The sequence below is a fragment of the Prionailurus bengalensis genome, chromosome D4, assembly GCF_016509475.1.
Source record: "Prionailurus bengalensis isolate Pbe53 chromosome D4, Fcat_Pben_1.1_paternal_pri, whole genome shotgun sequence".
In the NCBI taxonomy this organism is placed as follows: Eukaryota; Metazoa; Chordata; class Mammalia; order Carnivora; family Felidae; genus Prionailurus; species Prionailurus bengalensis.
The window spans coordinates 40674394-40696501 of record NC_057359.1 but is presented as its reverse complement, the minus strand read 5'-3'; the positions used below and the strand labels follow the sequence as shown (position 1 = coordinate 40696501).

General features: G+C 40.2%; 1 protein-coding gene across 1 annotated transcript in view; it reads right to left on the bottom strand.

The window, feature by feature from the left end:
- Positions 1–21042, bottom strand: part of CCDC171 (coiled-coil domain containing 171) — a 315466-nt gene extending 294424 nt beyond the window's left edge. The window contains 4 exon segments of the mRNA XM_043566993.1: positions 3249–3384; positions 13806–13961; positions 19115–19169; positions 20936–21042. Coding sequence (XP_043422928.1) covers positions 3249–3384; positions 13806–13849 — 180 coding nt within the window. The 5' untranslated portion in view covers positions 13850–13961; positions 19115–19169; positions 20936–21042.
- Between the last annotated feature and the right edge of the window lie 1066 nt (positions 21043–22108).

Here is a 22108-nt window from a genome sequence, read left to right as displayed (position 1 = left end):
TAACTATAATCACCATGCTGCATATTACAGCCCCATGACTTGTTTCTTTCATAATTGGAGGTTTGTACCTTTTGACCCCCTTCGCTCATTTTGCCCACTCCCTGCACCCCACCTCTGACAATGACCAATTTGTTCTCTGTATCTGAGCTTGTTTTTCTGGTTTTTGCTTTTAGATTCCATATATGAGATCATACTGTATTTGTCTTTCTTTGACAATTATTTCATTTAGCATAATGCCCTCAAAATCCATCCATATTGGGGCACCTGGGTGGCTTGGTTGAGCGTCCAACTTCAGCTCAGGTCATGATCTCGCAGTCCGTGAGTTCGAGCCCCGCGTCGGGCCCTGGGCTAACAGCTCAGAGCTCGGAGCCTGGAGCCTGCTTCTGATTCTGTGTCTCCCTCTTTCTCTGCCCCTCCCCGACTCATGCTCTGTCTGTCTCACTCTCAAAAATGAATAAATGTTTAAAAAAATTTTTTTTTAAATCCATCCATGTTGTCACAAATGGCAAGATTTCATTCTTTTTTATGGCTGAATAACATTCCTCTGTGTGTGTGTGTGTGTGTGTGTGTGTGTGTGTGTACACATGCATTTTCTGTATCAATTCATCCACTAATGGACATAGACTTTTTTTTAAGATTTTATTTTTAAGTAATATCTACACTCAACATGGGGCTGAAACTCAACAACCCTGAGATCAAGAGTCGCATGCTCTACTGACTGAGCCAGCTGGGTGCCCCAGATTTTAAAGATGTTTTAGGCTGATCACCAGCATGATGTGTGTTAGCATTGGAAGTATCTGATAAAGCTAATATATGGCCTTAGTTTTTAGATAATTTCATTCCTCTCTGCCTTGCTTTATAATGGGACATATTTAGAGATTATGTGGCTAAAAAAAATTACTATATGAGTTTAAAATTATCTAAACAAATAACTGAAACAGTAAAATGAATAGTAATATGAAATTGGAGTTGAACCAATTGTAACTGCCTATTGTGAGAGAATTATCTTTCTTCCCTGAAATAATTTCCTATCTCTTTAATGTGAACACATATTTCAAAACATTCTGATCAAATAAAAGAGAATAGTGCAGGGTGCCTTGGTGGCTCAGTCAGTTGAGCATCTGACTTCGGCTCAGGTCATGATCTTGTGGTTCACGAGTTTGATCCCTGCATTGGGCTTTCTGCTGTCAGCACAGAGCCCACTTTGGATCCACTGTCCCCCTCTCTCTCTGCCCCTCACCCGTGCTTGCTCGCTCTCTCTCTCTTCTCTCTAAATAAATAAATAAATAAATAAATAAATAAATAAACTTAAAAAAAAGAGGGAGAGAATAGTATGGTCTAAGTGAGACTTCTGATGACACCTGTGAATAGTTGTGAAAGAGTATAGATGAATGATTATCTATAATGACACAATTATTCTCAAGTAAAATGTACATTTGGTTTTGAAAAATAAATTTTGAAGATTATAAATAACATACATTTAACAAATATCACTTCATATTCAGTATATAATATTACAATGCAAATAAAAGCAATTACTTCAATTACCCTTTAAAATGACCTCAATTGCCACCGAAAGTACAAATAAAACAGTCATATATTCATGGCTTGTTATTTTAATCAGAAGCTACTGTTCCTTAAATAACCTGAAAAAAAAGTTTGTTTTTTTTTTATTCAACACACAGCCACTGAGGGCCTACTATGTGTCAGTGAGAAATGGAAGATACAGAGACAAAGCACGGCCATTGCTTCCAGCTTTCAAGAAGCTTACAGACGAATGAAGAGCAGGTAAGCATGAAATACATGTTTTAGGTCCAAAATATCTATAACGGTAACAGGATGTAGGAGAGCAAAGAAAGGAGTGATTAGTTTCACCTAGGAAGGTTTTAAAAGGTTTCCTGACAGGACAGCAACAGAATCTAACAAAGAAGGAAGGTAAATACACTGTTTATGTGTAAATATCAATAAATTACAGCTACCGTTACAGTGCACACTTTAAAAATGTTATTTCCCTTATCACAACAACCTTTGAGACCAGCATTTCACAGTAGGAAAACAATGATGAGCAGGATAAATAACTCGCAGGTCACATATCTTGTAAATAGAAGGGCCAAGAAATGAGTCCAGGTTTGTGTAACTTGATATTCTTCCCACCACACCAGGCTGCCTAAGCTAAGCTTAAAGAACTTGTAAGATTTAAACAGAGAAAAACAAGAAAACAGAGAAAAATACAACAGACAGAAGAGACATAAACGTATAATTTATGAATTATCTTAGTGGGAAAGAAAGTACTATCTTTGTAATACATACATATAACATGAAATATCTATTTATACATATACATACTAATACATACTAATAAAAGATATAATGATATAATAAAACAAAAATAAACTAGGATAATTTATGAATTACACTGTATTTTAATTTGTTTTATGTTTATTCATTTTTGAAAGACAGAGAGAGACAGAGCACAATCAGAGGTGGGGCAGGGAGGGGGACACAGAACCCAAAGCAGGCTCCAGGCTCTGAGCTGTCAGCACAGAGCCCGACACGGGGCTCAAACTCACGAACTGCGAGATCATGACCCGAGCCGAAGTCAGATGCGCAACCGACTGAGCCACCCAGGCACCCCTGAATTACACTGTAATTTAAAATTCCATGGGGCACCTGGGTGACTCAGTCAGTTGAGTGTCCGACTCTAGATTTCAGCTCAGGTCATGATCCCAGAATTACAGAATCAAGCCCCACATCAGACTCCATGCTGGGTGTGGAGTCTGCTTAAGATTCTCTCTCTCTCTCTCTCTCTCTCTCTCTCTCTCTCTCTCTCTCCCTCTGCCCCTCCCCAACTCATGCTCACGCTCTCTCTTGCTCTCTCTCCTAAAAAAAAAATTCCATACTCAAATCTACTTAAGACTATTCCACAATTGAGCCATAAAAAACTAAATTGAAATTTCAAAAATGTCTCATTTACAAATCCTTTAGTCACTACAGTCATTCATCAATTAATTTTTTATCAAGTTTAACCCATTAATTAAAATAAATTTAAGACAACATACAAATAAACATAATTCATTAAACTAAGTACCTTAATTCCACTGTATTAAAAAAAAACCTGTTTTCTTTCTTATAATTCTCTTTAAGCACAAGAATGTCATGGGGATGTTAAACATGGAGTCTGTAACATGAAGTGAATCACAAATAATCAAACTCTGCTTTTAACATTATTTGAGAGAACAAAATTCTACCTCTGCATTGTGCTTAGTTGTTATTTCTAATTTTTCTTTCTTAGCCCGATGAAGTTTCTTTCTGAGATCAGCAGTAATATCCAAGTCTGTTTCACTTTTAAACATTTGTTTTACATCAGAGGAGGCATTCTTCAGCCTATAAAATGAGATAGTAAAATATAATTCTAAGTATAATCTCTAGCATTTCTGATATTCTAATAACTTATTTTTCAGAAATCACAAGGAACATGATACAGTTTTTGCCCTAAAGAAACTTACAACCTAATAAAAGATGTTGATCGCAAAATCTAGGTAGAAATACAAAGGAGCGTATGGCTAGAAAGAAACCACCATTTCAAGATGGTACTTAAAGAATGATCCTATCACAAGCTGTGTAGCTTTGAAAAATATTGAATTCTTTTTCTTTTTTAAATACTATATTTACTTATCGCAAATGTAATAAATACATATTACAAAATGAAGTGTAAGTAACAATATAGATTCAGGCTTAAAAACAGCAGACCAGGGGTGCTTAAGTGGCTCAGTTATAATTGGTTAAGCATCCAATTCTTGATTTCGGCTCAGGTCATGATCTCACAGTTTATGAGATGAAGCCCCACGTCAGGCTCTGTGCTGACAGCACGGAGCCTGCTTAGGATTCTCTCTGACCTTCCCCCACTTGCACTTTTTCTCCCTCCCTTTCAAAATAAATAAATAAACTTATTTTAAAAAAATAACAGCAGACTAAAGCACTCTCTCCCCAAATTAAAATTAAAAAGTTAATGGAAATATCAGCAAAGAGTATTAAGAGATAAAAATCCACAAGGAGAAAGAACACAGAAGATGAGAAAATAGTAATAACATATTAGAAGTTAGAAAGCAGTTGGATAAGTGGTCATTGATTTACATAAGAGATTTGAATTTAAAGCCAAAAGTGGAGAAAGCAACCTGACTTACACCTGAGCCCCCAAAAGCTCAATTAATTGACAACAGCTTTGCAAATGGGATAAAAGTAGAGCAGAAAACAAGATAATTGGTTGAAAGTCTGCCAAACAAATGAGATCCTCAGATTCTGTACCCTATACATGACACAACTGGGTACCAATCTCTTCCCCACTCTGGCAGAACACTAGGTAAGGGTTTATTCCCTGGAGAGGATAAAACAGAAGGTCTCTGGATTAGAGACATCAGATACAAATGGTGTAAAACCTCACGCCAAAAATAGGAGACTCAAGTCAAAAATTATGTAATAAGCGAGAGCCCAGGTCTTCTAAAACATCTTGCCTGCCAGAACAATGGCAGCCAAGGAGAGAATGGAAGGGTCTTCCCTAGAGAATCTAACCAGCAAGGTGAAAAAGACCTAAAGACACTGATGCTAGGGGTTCTCCAATGAACAGCTTAACTACATCATCCTACAGAGAATGCCACAAACACAAAGTCTTACCCACTGAGCTTCCAATCAGCTTGATAGGCCCTGCCTTTATTTTTTTTAATGTTTGTTTATTTTTGAGAGAGAGAGTGCAAGCAGGGGAGGGGTACAAAGAGGAGGGAACAGAGAATCTGAAGTAGACTGTGCACTGACATCAGCGAGCCCAATGCAGGGCCTGAACTCACTAATCGTGAGATGATGACCTAAGCTGAAGTCAGATGCTTACCCAACTGAGCCACCCAGGCACCCCTCTACATTTACTTTTTTATTTTTTATTGTTTTAATTTGAGAGAGAGAGAGAGAGAGAGAGTGAGAGAGAGAGAATCCCAAGCAGGCACCACACTCAACGTGGAGCCCAACACAGAGCTCAATCCCATGACCCTAGGATCATGACATGAGCTGAAATCAAAAGTTGGACACTCAGCCGACTGAGCCACCAAGGCATCCCCCTATTTTAAATGTGAACAGACAGCTAAGGATCACCAGAAGTTAGGAAGCAAGAGTTAGAAAGAGACAAAATTGTGGGGGTAGGGGAAGAGTCCTCAAAGACTATGCAGGGGAAAGATAGCTTTAAAAAGAGGAAAAAAACATATCTTCAGACAAAAAGAGAAGGTCTAATATCCATAAAACAAAAACTGAATGTAATAAAGAAGGAAATAATCAGAGAACAAAAAAAAAGAACTCTTGGAAATCAAAACACAAACTAAGAAAAGAAAGGCCAAATAAGTAAATGTAAAAGAAAAATCTCCTGGATGCCTGAAAAAAAATTCCAAGGGAAAATAATTTCCACTTAGAATTTTATGCCCAGCAAGTTACTTTTCAAAGACAAGGGAATGAGAAAGTTCTAGTTCATACCTACCAAGCACCAAAACATTTACCTCCTATGAAGTGGCTGATGGAAGATTCCACTAAAATAAGGACTTAAACTGAGAAAGACAGGGGATCCCAAAAGTAGGGTAAGACAAAAAAAAAAAAAAAAAAAAAAGGCAGCAAAGGGACTTCCAGGATGGTAAAGAAAGGAGCACCAGGTAATAATTGGTCAGTAAAGCACAGCACTAAACGGCAATCTGTCCCAGCTGGAGTACTGGACTGGCCACAGCTTCCAGGAGTGATTTCTTGAAGAAGATGCAAACAGAACACAACAGAATACTTCCGGGGTATGGGTGGAACAGGTGAAGGGGATTTAGGAACACACTTATCAGGATGAGCGCTAAGAAATGTACAGAATTGCTGAATCACTATATTGTACAAGTGAAACTAACATAACACTGTATGTGAAGTATGCTGGCATTAAAATTAAAAATAAACCAGAATATTTCAACTATCATATAACTTGGTTGGAATATGAGGTTGAAGTCATGATAAATTCATAGAAATTAAGCAAACTAAACAATCAATGAAACAATTATCAAGTCCAAGAAAAACAATGTACAAGAGAGAAAAAACTAAACACTCAGAGACTCAACTAGAAAGTTTCCAAAATTATAATACCATAAACATTGAAAACTAACCAAGATTGCAATATTAATAAATATAAAGAGGACAGAAAAAGGAGGCAAGCATGAATGAAAATGAAATTATGATCTTCTGTAGTCAACAGATAATGGCTAAACCTGAAAAATCTAATACCAATATAAAAAAATTTTAAGAGATACAGGGGTACTTGGGTGGCTCAGTCGGTTAAGCATCCAACCTCGCCTCAGGTCATGATGTCACAGTTCATGAGTTTGAGCCCCACATCGGGCGCTCACTTGGGATTCTCATTCCCCTCTCTCTACTCCTCCCCCACTCATCCCCCCACTTTCTCAAAATAAATAAACTTCAAAAAATTTTTAAGAGATACAGATTTTAAAAATCATCTCGGAGTATGGTGACAGTGCTCGCTTTGGCAGCACATACACCAAAATTGGAATGACACAGAGATTAGCTTGGCCCCTGCCCAGAGTATAGTGACAGATGGTAGCTACAGCTACACTTTTAGTGAGCATAGCATAACATATAGACTTGTTGAATCACTATCTTGTACTGAAATCAATGCAACATTGTGTGTCAACTATACTTCAACACAGAAAGTACAGAATTTTAAATAAAATTAAAAATAATTTTTTTTAAGGGGCACCTGGGTGGCTCAGTTGGCTGAGCATCCAACTCTTGATTTAGGCTCAGGTCATGATCCCAGAGTCGTGGGATCAAGCCCTGAGTCAGGCTCTGCACTGAGCATGGAGCCTGCTTAAGAGTCTCTCTCTTTCTCCCTCTGCCCCTCCCCTGCTCTCTCTCTAAAATTAAAAAAAAAAAAAAAATTCTGAGGGTCACATTAAAAAAAAATTTTTAATAATAATTTTTTTAAATAAAAATCATCTTGGAGAGTTGAAAATGATTGTTTGTAGGGATCAAGACAGTGATCAAGCAAATTAGTACTGTCATTTTTCCTAATAGCGGTAAGTCTTGTAGAACATTAGATTCTTTAAATAATGTATATATGTAAAGTTAATTTTTTTCAATAAAACTAAAAAACCAATAGAGAGAACCAATGAAACCAAAATTTGATACTTTGAAAAGATTAACAAACTTGATAAATCTTTGACTAGATTGACAAAAAGGAGAAAAGACTCAAATTATAAAAATAAACAATGAAAGAGGGAATGCCAACCTAGAAAGATTGTAATAAATACTACAAACAATTGTATGCCAAGTTAGACAATGTAGATCAAATGAACAAATTCCTAGAAAGACTGAAATTATCAAAACTAACCCCAAAACAAACAAAATCTGAATAGACTCATAACAACTGAAGATATTGAATTTATAATTTTAAAAAATCTAAAAACAAGGCCCAAGTCCAGATGGTTTCCCTAGTAAATTCTACCAAACATTTAAAGAAGAAATAATACCAATCCTAACTTTAGAGGAGGTAGAAATACTTTCCAGCTCATTCTATTAACCCAGCATTACCTAAGATCAAAGTGAGTCAGACATCACAAGAAAGAAAACTACAGATCAATTTCCCTCATGAATAGAGATGCAAAAAATCCTCAACAAAACATTAGCAAACCAAATCCAACAGCATCTTTTTCTTTTAATATTTTTCTGTTTATTTATTTTTATTTTTTTTATTTTTTTTTTTCCAACGTTTATTTATTTTTGGGACAGAGAGAGACAGAGCATGAACGGGGGAGGGGCAGAGAGAGAGGGAGACACAGAATCGGAAACAGGCTCCAGGCTCCGAGCCATCAGCCCAGAGCCCGACGCGGGGCTCGAACTCACGGACCGCGAGATCGTGACCTGGCTGAAGTCGGACGCTTAACCGACTGCGCCACCCAGGCGCCCCTGTTTATTTATTTTTAGAGAGAGACAGAGTGCGAGCGGAGTTGGGGCAAAGAGAGAGGGAGACACAGAATCTGAAGCAGGCTCCAGGCTCTAAGCTGTCAGCACAGAGTCCGACGCGGGGCTCGAACCCACAAACTGTGAGATCATGACCTGAGCTGAAGTTGGATGCTCAAACGAGTGAACCACCCAGGCGCCCCCCAAATCCAACAACATCTTAAAATGACTACACAGCATGACCAAGTGGGATTTATCCCAAAAATAGAAAGTTGATTTAATGTCTGAAAATCAATTCACATGATATACCATTTTACTAAAATAAAAGACAAATATTACACAATCATCTTAATAGATACAGAAAAAGCATTTGACAAAATTAAATACCTATTTGTGATTTAAAAAAAAAAAACTTGGGGTGCCTGGGTGGCTCAGCTGGTTAAGCATCCGACTTTGGCTCAGGTCATGATCTCATGTTTCGTGAGTTGAAGTCCTGCATCAAGCTCTGTGCTGACAGTGCAGAGCCTGAAGCCTGCTTCAGATTCTGTGTCTCCCGCTCTCTCTGCCCCTCCCCCACTCACACTCTGTCTCTCTCTCTCTCTCTCTCTCAAAAATAAATAAATGTTAAAAAAATAAATTAAAAAAAAACCCTCAACAACCTAGGGATATAAGAAAATTTACTCAATCAGATAAAAAGCATCTATGAAAAACCTACAATTGGCATACTTATTGGTGAAAGACTGAAAGCTTCCCTTAAGACTGGAAGCAAAACAAAGATGTCCACTTCTATTGGAGGTTCTAGGCAGTACAATCATGCAGAAAGAAAACAAGCAAACAAACAGAATATATATTAGAAGGGAAGAAGTAAAACTGTCTTTTTTTTTTTTTTAAGTAAGCTCTATGCCCCTATATGGGGCTTGAACTCACAACTCTGAGATCAAGAGTTACATGCTCTATTAATTGAGCCAGCCAGGCACCCCAGAAGTAAAACTATCTTTAATTGCAAAGGACATGATCCTTTAAGAATATCCTAAGAAATTCATTAAGAAACAAAAACACTGGAATTAAAAAGATTTTAGCAATGTCACAGAATGTAAGATCAATACACAAAAATCAATTACATTTCCGTATATTAACAATGAACAATTCAAAAATTAAATTTAAAAAAAGAACTCAATGTATAATAGCATCAAAAAAAAAAAAAGATTTAGGATTAAATTTAACAAAAGCAGTGTAAGCTTTCTACAGTGAAAATACAAATTATTGTTTAAAGAAATTAAAGATTTAAATAAATGAAAGACAATGCACATTCACATTCACGCACTGGAAGAGTCAGTACCATTAAGGTGGCAATCATCTCCAAATTGATCTACAGATTCATCATAATCCCTATCATAATCCCAGAAGGCTTTTTTGGTAAAAAAATTGACAAGCTCATCTTAAAATTTACATGGAAAAGCAAAGGACTCAGAATAACTAAAACAATCTTTAAAAAGAACAAATGGTAGGGGCGCCTGGGTGGCGCAGTCAGTTAAGCGTCCGACTTCAGCCAGGTCACGATCTCGCGGTCGCGGTCTGTGAGTTCGAGCCCCGGGTCAGGCTCTGGGCTGATGGCTCAGAGCCTGGAGCCTGTTTCCGATTCTGTGTCTCCCTCTCTCTCTGACCCTCCCCCATTCATGCTCTGTCTCTCTCTGTCCCAAAAATAAATGAACGTTGAAAAAAAAAAAAATTAAAAAAAAAAAAAAGAACAAATGGTAGAGCTTTTACTTCCTAATTTCAAAACTTACTACAAAGCTACAGTAATCAAACAAATAGCATGGAATTAAATTAAGAAAAGACATGTAGATCAATGTACCATAATTGAGACTAGAAACAAATTTGTATTTGGCCCATCAATTTTCAATAAAGGTGTCAAGGCAATTCAATAGGGAAAAAACAGTCTTATCAACAAATAGTTCTGAAACAACTGGCTATCCACACATGCAAAAAGATTAATTTAGACGCTTACCTCACACCATACATAAAAGATAACTTAAAATGGAGCACAGACCTAAATGTAAAAACTGAAATTATATAACTTTTAGAAGACAACATAGGAGAAAGATTTTCATGACCTTAAGTTCGGCAAAGATTTCATAAATACACAGATATGAAACCTAAAGCATAGTCCATAAAGGAAAAGAATTAGAGGGGTGCCTGGCTGGCTCATTTAGTACAGCATGTGACACTATCTCAGGGTTGTGAGTTTAAGCCCCATGTTGGCCATGGAGCATACTTAAAAAAAAAAGAACTGGACTTCAAAAAAATTTTTAAACATTTGCACTTCAAAGAGACATTATTAAGAAAATGAAGTCAATGGGGTTGAGTGTTCAATTCTTAATTTTGGCTCAGGACAGGATCTCACAGTCAGTCAGTCAGTAAGCCAGTCAGTCATGGGATCAAGCCCAGGGGTCAGGCTGCATGCTGGGTGAGGAGTCTGCTTGGGATTTCTTTCTCTCTCTCTACCCCTCCCCTGCCCGCATGTGGAGACACACACTTGGGTTCTAGGAAGGAAGGAAGGAAGGAAGGAAGGAAGGAAGGAAGGAAGGAAGGAAGGAAAGAAAGAAAGAAAGAAAGAAAGAAAGAAAGAAAGAAAGAAAGAAAGAAAGAAAGAAAGAAAGAAAGAAAATGAAGCCAAGGCAACAAATGGGAGAAAATACCTGTAAATTATATATTTGATAAAAGATTTGTATCCAGAATATATAAAAAAACTCCTAAAGCTCAGTAACAACAAGACAACCAATTTAAAAATGAGCAAAAGGGGCGCCTGGGTGGCTAAGTCAGTTGGGCATCCGACTTCGGCTCAGGTCATGATCTCACGGTCCGTGAGTTTGAGCCCCACGTCGGGCTCTGTGCTGACAGCTCAGAGCCTGGATCCCGTTTCAGATTCTGTGTCTCCCTCTTTCTCTGCCCCTCCCCTGTTCATGCTCTGTCTCTCTCTGTCTCAAAAATAAATGTTAAAAAAAATAAATAAAAAAGTAAAAAAATAAAAAATAAATAAAAATGAGCAAAAGATCTGAATAGGCTTTTCACCAATGAAGATATATAAATGGCAAAAAAAAAAAGCACATACAAAGATGCTCAACATATTACTCATTAGGAAAATATAAATTAAAATCATAACATGCCACTTCACATTCACTGTAATGGCTATAATCAAAAAGTCAATCAAAAAAATTCAATCACTTATATTGTACAACTGAAACTAATATAGCACATCAAGTTAATTAACCACACTGGAATTAAAATAAATTTTTTAAAAAGATCAGAAAATAAGTATTGGCAAGAATGTGGAGAAACTAAAACCCTCATATACTGATGGTAGAAATGTAAAATGGTTCAGCTATTTTAGAATACAATCTAGCAGTTTCTTTTATGTTTTTTTTTTACATTTATTGATTTTTGAGAGAGAGATACAGAGCTTGAGCAGGGGAGGGGCAGAGAGAGAGAGAGGGAGACACAGAACTCAAAGCAGGCTCCAAGCTCCACACTGTCTGCACAGAGCCTGACGCAGGGCTCGAACTCACAAACTGCAAGATCATGACCTGAGCCAAAGTTGGACGCTTAACTGACTGAGCCACCCAGGCACCCCTAGCAGTTTCTTAAAAAAATTAACATAGGGACTCCTGGGTGGCTCAATCGGTTAAAGGTCTGCCGGACTCTTGGTTTCGGCTCAGGTCATGATCTCACAGTTTTGTGAATTCAAGCCCCACATCGGGCTCTGTGCTGGCAGCGACGAGCTTGCTTGGGATTCTCTCTCTCCCTCCCTCTCTGCCCCTTCTTCTCCTCTTACTCTCTCAAGTAAACAAACTTAAAAAAAAAATTGGGGGCGCCTGGGTGGTGCAGTCGGTTAAGCGTCCGACTTCAGCCAGGTCACGATCTCGCGGTCCGTGAGTTCGAGCCCCGCGTCAGGCTCTGGGCTGATGGCTCAGAGCCTGGAGCCTGTTTCCGATTCTGTGTCTCCCTCTCTCTCTGACCCTCCCCCGTTCATGCTCTGTCTCTCTCTGTCCCAAAAATAAATAAACGTTGAAAAAAAAAAATTTTTTTTTTAAAAAAAATTTAACATGAACTTACTGTACAATGAAGTGATGCTGGTCCTAAGAATCTACACAAGAGAAATCACCTCCACCCAAAGACTTGTACACAAATGTTCTTAACAGTATTTTTCATAATTACCAAAAAGTGGAAACAACCTGCATGTCCATCAGCTGGTGAGTGGGTAACCAAAATGTGCTATATCCACACAACAGAATAGTATTCAGCAGTAAAAAAGAAACGAAATACTGATTCCTGTTAACAATAAGATAAACCTGAAGAACATGCCTAGCGAAAGAAGCCAGACACAAAAGACCACATATTGTGTGATTCCATTTATATGAATTGTTCAGAAAAGGAAAATCTATAGAAATAAAAAGTAAATTAGTGGTATATAGCAAAGTTTAACTTCATTTAGCCAGATTCTAGAACCCTAAAGAATGATTTAGTCATTAAAAATCATGGCAGATAAATATTTATGTGGTAAAATGTTCCCTCCAAAAGTGAAAAGGCTTTCAGCAAAATAAAAAGTTTATATTTTATTCCCTACCTTTCTCCAGAAAGGACTTAAGGTAGCTTCTAAAGATAGGTGGAAAATGTTTCTATAGCAAATCCTATTTATAGTTGAAGTACATGTTAGTCATGGTCTTTGCCCCACCCACACATCCTGGCTGAAAAGGCAGTCTAGATCAGTTCTTCTCAAACTAAACATGCGCCAGCACTATTCCCCTCAACCCCATACATGATGCTCTTGTAAAATGTAAAATATGTTTTAATTTTTTAGAGAGAGTAAGAAAGAGAGCACGAGCAGGGGAGAGGGGCAGAGGGAGAGAGAGAGTGAGGATCGGAAGCAGGTTCCACACTCAGCATGGAGCGCAATGCAGGGCTCAATCCCGCGACCCAGGGATCATGACCTGAGCTGAAATCAGGAGTCTCAACGGACTGAGCCCCCAAGGTGCTCCTAAAATATATATAAAATGAGTAACTAAATACGAAATTTTAAAAACAGATAAAATACAACCCCAAGTGTTTTATTACCAGATTCCACGAACAGAAAATTACTCTGTTACATGATGATAAAAGCTTCTAAACACTTTCAATTTCTGTACTTGTTCCTTTGTAAACCACCCTTTGGGTTGCACTCCCCAAAGTGACTCAGTTTTACACGACAGACTTGGAGTTTTATATTTTTCACATTAGAGGTGAATCAACCAAAAGTAGGCACCTCCCCCAAAGGCTGATATCCGGGTGCAAAAGAGACCAGCAACAGCAATTCTTGGAATACAAACTGCAAGTAAAAGCAGTTGCGATGGGAGCTAAAACCAAAGGAATGCCTGACCAGAAGTCGTGAACTACCACCGGGGCAAGAAGGAAGAACCAGAGCCACCGAGACTGGGGCTGACCAAAGGAAGGACCACAGAGAAATGTGAAGCCGCAGAAATATGAGGACAAAAGATTTAGAGAAGTAGAAACGAATAAGCAATTCTCTAAGGACAGGAGAAAGCACACACACTCTGACTCTCACGGATGAGTTAACCAAGGAAAACAGACTGTTCTGGTGCCTATGAAGCATCTTGCCTGCTCCTCCAGGCGCACAAAGCCTCGCCCCCCCTGCGAGGGTCCATTCTGGCACACTGTGTGTGTCCATTCTCGCACACTGCGAGAATCCTTACAGTCAGCAGCCCCAACCACTTCTCCCTGCTGCTTACGACCCAAAAGCTCTCCTCAACAAAAGGAAGAGACTGGAGGCTTACCTTTGGGTATCAACAGGGGCATCACTCAAAGTGTTTAAACTCATGGTAAGTCTTCCAACTTTCAAAATAGCCCACTGCTTCTCAATGATAGACTTCGTTATTGATGATTAAAACCGTCTGAGATGTCTGTGGCTTACAGGTTAGATGGGCTGAAGTCTGTTAACATAGTAAACAATATAACAGTGGTTATATATGTGAGTCTTGAGACTACGGGTGATTTTCGTGTTTTTCTTCAACTCACTTGTATTTTTAAAATTATTCCATTAACACACATTTAAATACTCATATTTTTAAAAGCTATTACGTTTGACTTAAGATAGATTAGAAGCAAAAATGGCAAAATGTTAAAAAAATATTCCTTCTTGTAACAAGTTTCTATTATATTAATTTCTCTAATAAAAGGAAAAAATTATCTCAATAAAATAGTGACCAATGGGACGCCTGGGTGGCTCAGTCAGTTAAGCATCCAACTTCAGCTCAGGTCATGATCTCACAGTTCATGAGTTTGAGCCCCGAGTAGGGCTCTGTGCTAACCGCTCAGAGCCTGCAGCCTGCTGTGGATTCTGTCTTCCTCTCTCTACCCCTACCCCTCTGTCTCTCTCTGTCTCTCTCTCTCTCCCTCAAAAATAAACATTAAAAAAATTTTTTTTAAATAGTGACCAATTACTCTTGAACTAGAAAAGGAATGTAGAACCTATTTCTAGGGAACAGAATTCAGTTTGAAAGAAAGTGAAGTCCAGGGACATTTTTAAGTCCCTAAAGCCTTTTTCATAAATGAGATTTTTTTAAGCTTATTTATTTACTTTGAGAGAGAGCGTGCGCACAAGTTGGGGGGCAGAGGGAGAAGGAGAGAATTCCAGACAGGCTCCACACTGTCAATGCAGAGCCTGATTCGGGGCTCGAACTCAGGAGTCATGAGATCATGAACTGAACTGAATTCAGATGCTTAACCGACTGAGCCTCCCAGGCGCTGGGCATAAGTGAGATACTTTCAATGCAATGCTACAATCAAAGAGACCAAAGTACTCCCAACAAATGATCTCATGGTAATTTTTAAAGTCCTTCTCTTAAGGGACCAAGGAAGAATAAAGAGAGTAGTTGTCACTTACACTGACCTCTCTGGAACCCCCTTCTATGAGAGATAATCCAAATTATACAAAGCCCACTATTTAAAGTAAGTTGCTTTACTATATTTATAGTATGAAGGAATCTCTGGAGAAATATTTTAAACAGAGATAACAATAATTAAGCCCAAACAGATACAAATAATCAAGATCCCAGAAGTGTCCCTTGGTATCCCTAGAAGAAGTGCAACATCCCAGAAAGACCATAGCTTTGGACTTGGAGAGATGTGACTTAGGATGCCTTTAAGTATCTTTATGAGTGTTGCCGTGGGCAAGTGGCTTACCGTGTGAGCCTGTTTCCTCAACCTTAAGAAGGGAATAATTACATCAATCTCATATATTTGAGATAGAAATAATACATCCAACATATATACAGTTCTCAGTCACTGTACATTTCTGTTACTGAGCACAAACCCTACTCTCTATTACCCTCTTTCACTGAACACAAACTTTGAGAATGGGACAAACTTCAGGCAAGCTTTTCTGACTTCATGGAATGCCGTTTTGTGTTGTTTTTGTGCGTTAAAGGTATGGTGGCTCGTTTCTGAGATTTCCTGGCCCTGTTTCCTCCTGCAGTTTGGTCTAGGCCATTGCTTTGCTTTGCCAATCAAGATGGAGACAGAACCTCGATGCTGAGAACCTAGTAGTGATTCCTACAGACAAACACCTAGGGATATTTTAAAAACAATCAGTGATTTAGCTGATACTACAATAGTGTGACCCAAGACAAAGATGGAATTTTTACCAACATGGAGGGAAGAATTCTATTTCCCCATGGACCCTAAAGACTAAGTTTGGGAAGAGTAGCAGACAAACAAATACCACTGTCAGTTTATTGATCACCTAATACAGTGCCAAACCCTGTACCTGTGCTTCATACGCAGAACCCTGGCCCCTATGACACTGCAATGCAAAGATTATCTTACCTGAGGTTTATATCCTCACTTCAACTGAGGAAACTCATCTGATTCAAAAAGGCTAAACGACTTGCGTAAGGCCAGTCACCAACTAAATGGTGGATACTAAGGACTCAATCAAGCTCTTCTGATACTGAGTCCCCAAATCTTTTCACCTTACCACCGTGCCCCCAAAGGTCAGACTTCAGAGAAACTGTCCTCACAATTCACAATGGAAGTTAAAGAGTTAAAACCTAGAAAGAACAAACTCTTCTATACTTAACAGTAATGTCCAAGGCTAAAATTCAGATATATAAAATGTTTCTATTTTTGTGAAAAAGATGAAACACACACACACACACACACACACACACACACGTATACATATGTGTCACAAAATGCACAAACAGAACCCCTAACTCACAGGAAAAGGATAGGGCTTTAATAATGTCTGTTGTGTTGTGTTTTGATTTTATCTTGGGCAGAGAAGTATGGGAAGAGGTAGTTTACCAAATTTAATAAAGTTGTTCCAAGAAAGCTAAATTAAAAGGAATTAAGTAGGGGCACCTGGCTGGCTCGGTTGGTAGAACATGCGACTCTTGAACCCATTGAGTTCAAGCCCAATGTTGGGTGTAGAGATTACTCACAAATAAAGTCTTTAAAAAAAATTAAGTGGGGTGCCTGGGTGGCGCAGTCGGTTAAGCGTCCAACTTCAGCCAGGTCACGATCTCGCGGTCCGTGAGTTCGAGCCCCTCGTCGGGCTCTGGGCTGAGGGCTCAGAGCCTGGAGCCTGTTTCCGATTCTGTGTCTCCCTCTCTCTCTGCCCCTCCCCGTTCATGCTCTGTCTCTCTCTGTCCCAAAAATAAATAAACGTTGAAAAAAAAAAATTAAGTAAGTAATGATATGTGTCACAACATGGGTAAACCTTGAAAACAGTATGCTAAGTGAAAGAAACCAGACACAAAAGGCCACATATTGTGATTCCATGCATATAAAATGTATGGAATGGGCAAATACATAGAAACAAAAAGTAGATTTGTAGTTGCCAGAGGACAGGGAGAAGGGGAATTGGGTCTGAATGTTAATAGGTATGAGGTTTCTTCTGGGGAGTGTTCTGGGTTTCTTTTTGGGAGTGATGGAAGTGTTCTGGAATTAGATAGTGGTGATTGTTGTAGAACATGGTGAATATGCTAAAAACCAATGAATTGTACACTTTAAAACAGTGAATTTTGGGGCGCCTGGGTGGCGCAGTCGGTTAAGCGTCCGACTTCGGCCAGGTCACGATCTCGCGGTCCGGGAGTTCGAGCCCCGCGTCGGGCTCTGGGCTGATGGCTCGGAGCCTGGAGCCTGTTTCCGATTCTGTGTCTCCCTCTCTCTCTGCCCCTCCCCCGTTCATGCTCTGTCTCTCTCTGTCCCAAAAATTAAAAAAAAAAAAAAAAAAAAAACGTTGAAAAAAAAACAGTGAATTTTGAGATGTAAGTTATACCCCAATTTTTTAAATTCATCATCAAAAGAAAAAAATCCTATCTAAAGTCTCCTTTAGGGGCGTCTGGGTAGCTCAGTCGGTTAAGCATCCGACTTTGGCTCAGGTCATGGTCTCACGGTTTGTGGTTTGAGCCCCACATCGGGCTCTGTATTGAAAGCTCAGAGTCTGGAGCCTGCTTAAGATTGTGTGTTTCCCTCTCTCTGCCCCTCCCCCACCTCAAAAATAAAAATAAACTTTTAAATTTTCTTTTTTTTTTTCAACGTTTATTTATTTTTGGGATAGAGAGAGACAGAGCATGAATGGGGGAGGGGCAGAGAGAGAGGGAGACACAGAATCGGAAACAGGCTCCAGGCTCCGAGCCGTCAGCCCAGAGCCCGACGTGGGGCTCGAACTCACGGATCGCGAGATCGTGACCTGGCTGAAGTCGGACGCTTAACCGACTGCGCCACCCAGGTGCCCCAAAAATAAAAATAAACTTTAAAAGTAATAACGATAATTAGGGGTGCCTGGGTGGCTCAGTTGGTTGAGTGTCTGACTCTTGATTTTGGCTCAGGTCCTGATCTCATGGTTCATGGGATCGAGCCCTACATTGGGCTTTGTGCTGACAGTGTGGGACCTGCTTGGGATTCTCTCTCTCTCCCTCTCTCTCTGCCTCTCCCCTGCACACGTGCATGCTCTCTCCTCAAAATAAATAAACTTTAAAAAAAAAAAAAAGGAAAAGAAGATAACCAATGATGAGGCAAGTAGCTAGGTACAGTAATGAAAATGTCAATGAAATAGGGAGTTCGGTCAAAGAATTACAGGGTCCTCACATAATGCGTTCCAAGCTTTACTTGAAACTTCCTATGAGATGCCACAAATTAAAATAAACACTTTAGCTAATCTGTACGAGTAATTACAAATTTCTTATGACATGCAATCAACATCAGCCTTCCTCCAATATGTATCTAACTCTGTAAATAATGCTTTCCTTTTGAAAACACTCAATACGCCATTATCTATGAACAAATTATGATACCTCAAAGCCACTCCTACTATCATCACAACAACTAACAAAGATCCCCTCTCCAGACAGAGTGCTAAAAACTTTCTATAGATTATCTGATTTCTGTCTATACCAATCCCGAGGGGGAGATATTGTTAACGTCCCCCCTTTCTATCTAAGGAAACTAGGGCTTAAAAATATTCAATCACTTGTCCAAAGTCAAATCTCTAGTACACGACGGAGTCTGGATTCAAGCCCATATTGGCTGACTCCATAGGTCTGCTGTGTGCCTTGCCACTGGCCTTCAAGACATGGTTCATGCCCAGCCAGAGAACATGTGAGGCGTTGCTTGTCAGGGAAACACTTCTACTCACTACCGCAGATTTTTCAAACACACCTCATTCTTCCCTGCACCCCTACCCCATCCAAACTAACTACAAGTCAGGGGCTTCCTAATGAAGGAGGACTCAGATCTCCAGTGGATTTTCAATCCAAATGCACTACCACAGGCTTGGGCCCAAACCAGGCTATCCTGTAGCAGTGATCGATAAAGGCAAAGTTTAATTCAGCTTTTTATGTTAATGTATTAATAGATTAATCTTCTGTTGGTAGTGGAGTTGGACTATTCTCACCATTCCTACTAAAATAGATGAGGGATATTATGTATATCCTTCTTCAATAACAAGTTATTTAGAAATAGGTAATGGGGCAATTGAGACCAAGGGATCAATGATCTTGACATCCTAAGAGTAAATACCAGCCAGAAACACAATTCTACTTTAGATTTCAGAGCCACTGCTGGTACAAAGTTTTCCTACCTCACAGTCGAGTCCTTCAGTGGATCATCCAGAATGTATTCATCTCTTAGTGTGTCTGTACAGATCCAGGGGGAAAAGGGAGGAGGGGGGAATGAAAAGATAAAAGCCACTATTACTGAGCACTTACTATGTGCCAGTTACTGCACTAACCATACCCTGATGTCACTGAATCCTCCCGACAGTCTATGAGATGATTATGCCCATTTCACAGATAAGGAGCACTAAGGCTTGGAGAGGCTGAGTAACTTGCATAAAGATATTCAGTGGGAGGGTTAGAATTCAAATTCACCTCTGGCTGACTCCTAAGCCCACCCTTTTTCATAACACAACGCTGACTTCAATAATAACATCTGTGTTGGGGAATTCTATCTGCAGATTTCTATATGTCACCTTTAAAAGGATGTCTGGTTCTTTCATCAAAACAAACCATGACAAGGGGGCTGAGACAATCAAAGAATTTTAGAATTAAATAGGACTTTAAAGACCAAGTCTATCCTCCTAATCTCACAGATAAGGAATCTAATGTCTAGTAAGCTTAGGTGATTGGCCTTAGGTTACTAGGCTAATAAAACTCTATACCAGGACTAATACACAAAGCTCCAGATTAAAACTACTCCCTTCTTTCCTCTTAGCAGGTTGCACTGCCTTTGCTTCTTCTTCATTTCATGAGAAACCACTGTAATTTCTGCTCTACCATCGTTTTGTTGTTGTTAGGCACTAACTCTTCAATAAAACAGGTGACAAAATGGGAGGTGACAAATGGGAGGATCTTCTCTCCAAAATTATGTGAACTATACAAAACATCGATGTGTTTTGTATCCGAAAGAGGTGAGCACCAACTGAAATTGGTGAGTAAACTTACGCAGAATCATGAGAGATCTACTTAAAATGAAAAAATATTTATTTGCCTAGGATAATTATCACGATGAAATAAAGAACAGTCAAAAGGAGGCTCTACTTCTGTAGAAAATGTACAGCCCTGGAAAAACAGCCAAATTTTCTACATCTGTTAGAGTCCTGAAAGTAAGCAATGGAAGCTACAGATAACAGCCTAACACAATTCATTCTTTCATTTATCAAACATTTATACAGTGTCTAATGTGTGGCTGGCATTTTTTTTTTTTTTTTTTAAGGATGAAAAAGACGTGGTCCTTGTCCTCCAAGATCTTACTGATTATCGGAGGGGAATAGCTCGGTAGTCAGGAGTTGTAAACCTTAGAAGCAAGGGCATGCCCTCTGGGTCCCTATTCAGTCCTCTGGGTACCTCTGCAGCGGTCTCAGATTAAGATTCTCCAAGGGGATCTTTTCCCCAAATATGCGGAGAGGCCCAGCCCAGGGAGCTGGAGGCGTGTCCCCACAAACGACAGCAACAGTCCCAGGACAACCACAAACTAACTCGGGGTTCCCCATAACTCTCACTGCAGCCACCCATACCGTTCCTCTCAACACCTCCCCGACCAACTCGTTCGCCTCGAAGCCCCCACACGCCGTGGTTACCTCAGGGGACTCCCGTGGTCCAGACAAGACACCCAAGACCCCAGGGGCAGCTCCAAATCTCAATGGTAGAAAGAGGTCTAGGCCGATCGCGGGGGTCAGAGCAAAAACTGTTGGAACCCGACGGACTCTAGGACCCGGGAGGGGGAACGAATAGAGAAGGGGGACAGGAGTGGACAAGCCCTAGGGAGACGGTGTTTACAACGGCCACTTCCGGAGACTGGGCTTCCCTCGCAGACCTTCGCAGACTTTCGCAGGCCTCCCGGCCCCGCCCCAGCCGACCTCTCTCCTCCCGCCTCCCGCGGCCCGAAGCTCCAGGATACGCACTCGGAGAAAGCCGAGCTCGGGTTGGAAGAGCTAAGCCCGCGAGGCTGCGCGGCCGCGCTGGAAGGCGAGCAGGCGCATGCGCCGTTGCTGAGAAGCGGCGCGCCCGTGCCCGCGCGCATTGCCGCGCCGCGCCCGTCCCTCCCGCCACGAGAACGGCCTGGCCCACGCTCCAATGTGCTGTTCTCAGCGTGAGGTCCCCAAGACCTCAGAATCCCAGTCTCAGAATCCCAGAGCCGACAGACAATGCATTTTCCTAAGCCTTAAACCCTTTCCGCGTTTACTAAAAAAAAAAAAAAAAAAAAAAATCTTAGGAGGCTGGATCCCCGATTGTGCATTCAACTGCGGATCCTAAGGCCAGTGGAGCCCTTCGGGGTCTGTGGATTGGTGCCAAAGCCTGGCGGAAATTCTCGGGACTCCGCTTCTGCGCAAGTGGCTGGTTTCCCGCTGTTTAGCCTGCTCTCTGCCTGCCAGACGCTTCTTGTTCCCTCCCCCCATCCCCATTGTAGCCCAGCTTGGGGTGGTAAACAGGGCCGGGAAAATACGGGTCAGCGCGCTGATACTGTTGCAGCGCCTTTCATTATAAATATTACGTAACGAGGTACCTTGCAAAAAAAAGTCCTTAGAGCCTTAACATGTGCTCCCATCTCTTTCCAGTCTTCCTCCAAGCCCCCTAGTGCACGCGCACACACACGCGCCTTCCTCCAGTTGATAATTTATACTTTGGTTTCTTCCGGTCGCTGCTTCACAATCTGCTGCCGCCCCAGGAAGATTGGAAAACCAAACCCTCTTTTGTTCCTTGGCATTTGAAAACCTGTTCCCCAAAGAACAATGCAATTTGGCGGGGATTTTGATTGAGGATTTTGTCTTCACCACCTCCACCTCCCCCGCACAAAAAGGCGTTTGATACAAAATGAACCTTTAATGCTGAAATTGTGCCATGTTAATTGTAATCAACCTGAAACCAGGTGTAGGGGCCGGCTTTTCCGTGTCTCCTTGGGGAAAGCCAACGGTCATAAATGCAAATATAAATTGAGATTAAAACATCCTTGATTCCTGTAACACTGAAACTTAATTGGTTTGAGTTTTCACTTACATTAAAAAAGGAAGCCCGTCCCCCTTCCTATTAATTTTGCCAGAAAGAGGATAATTACTTCAAAGGAAAGAGTTTATGGA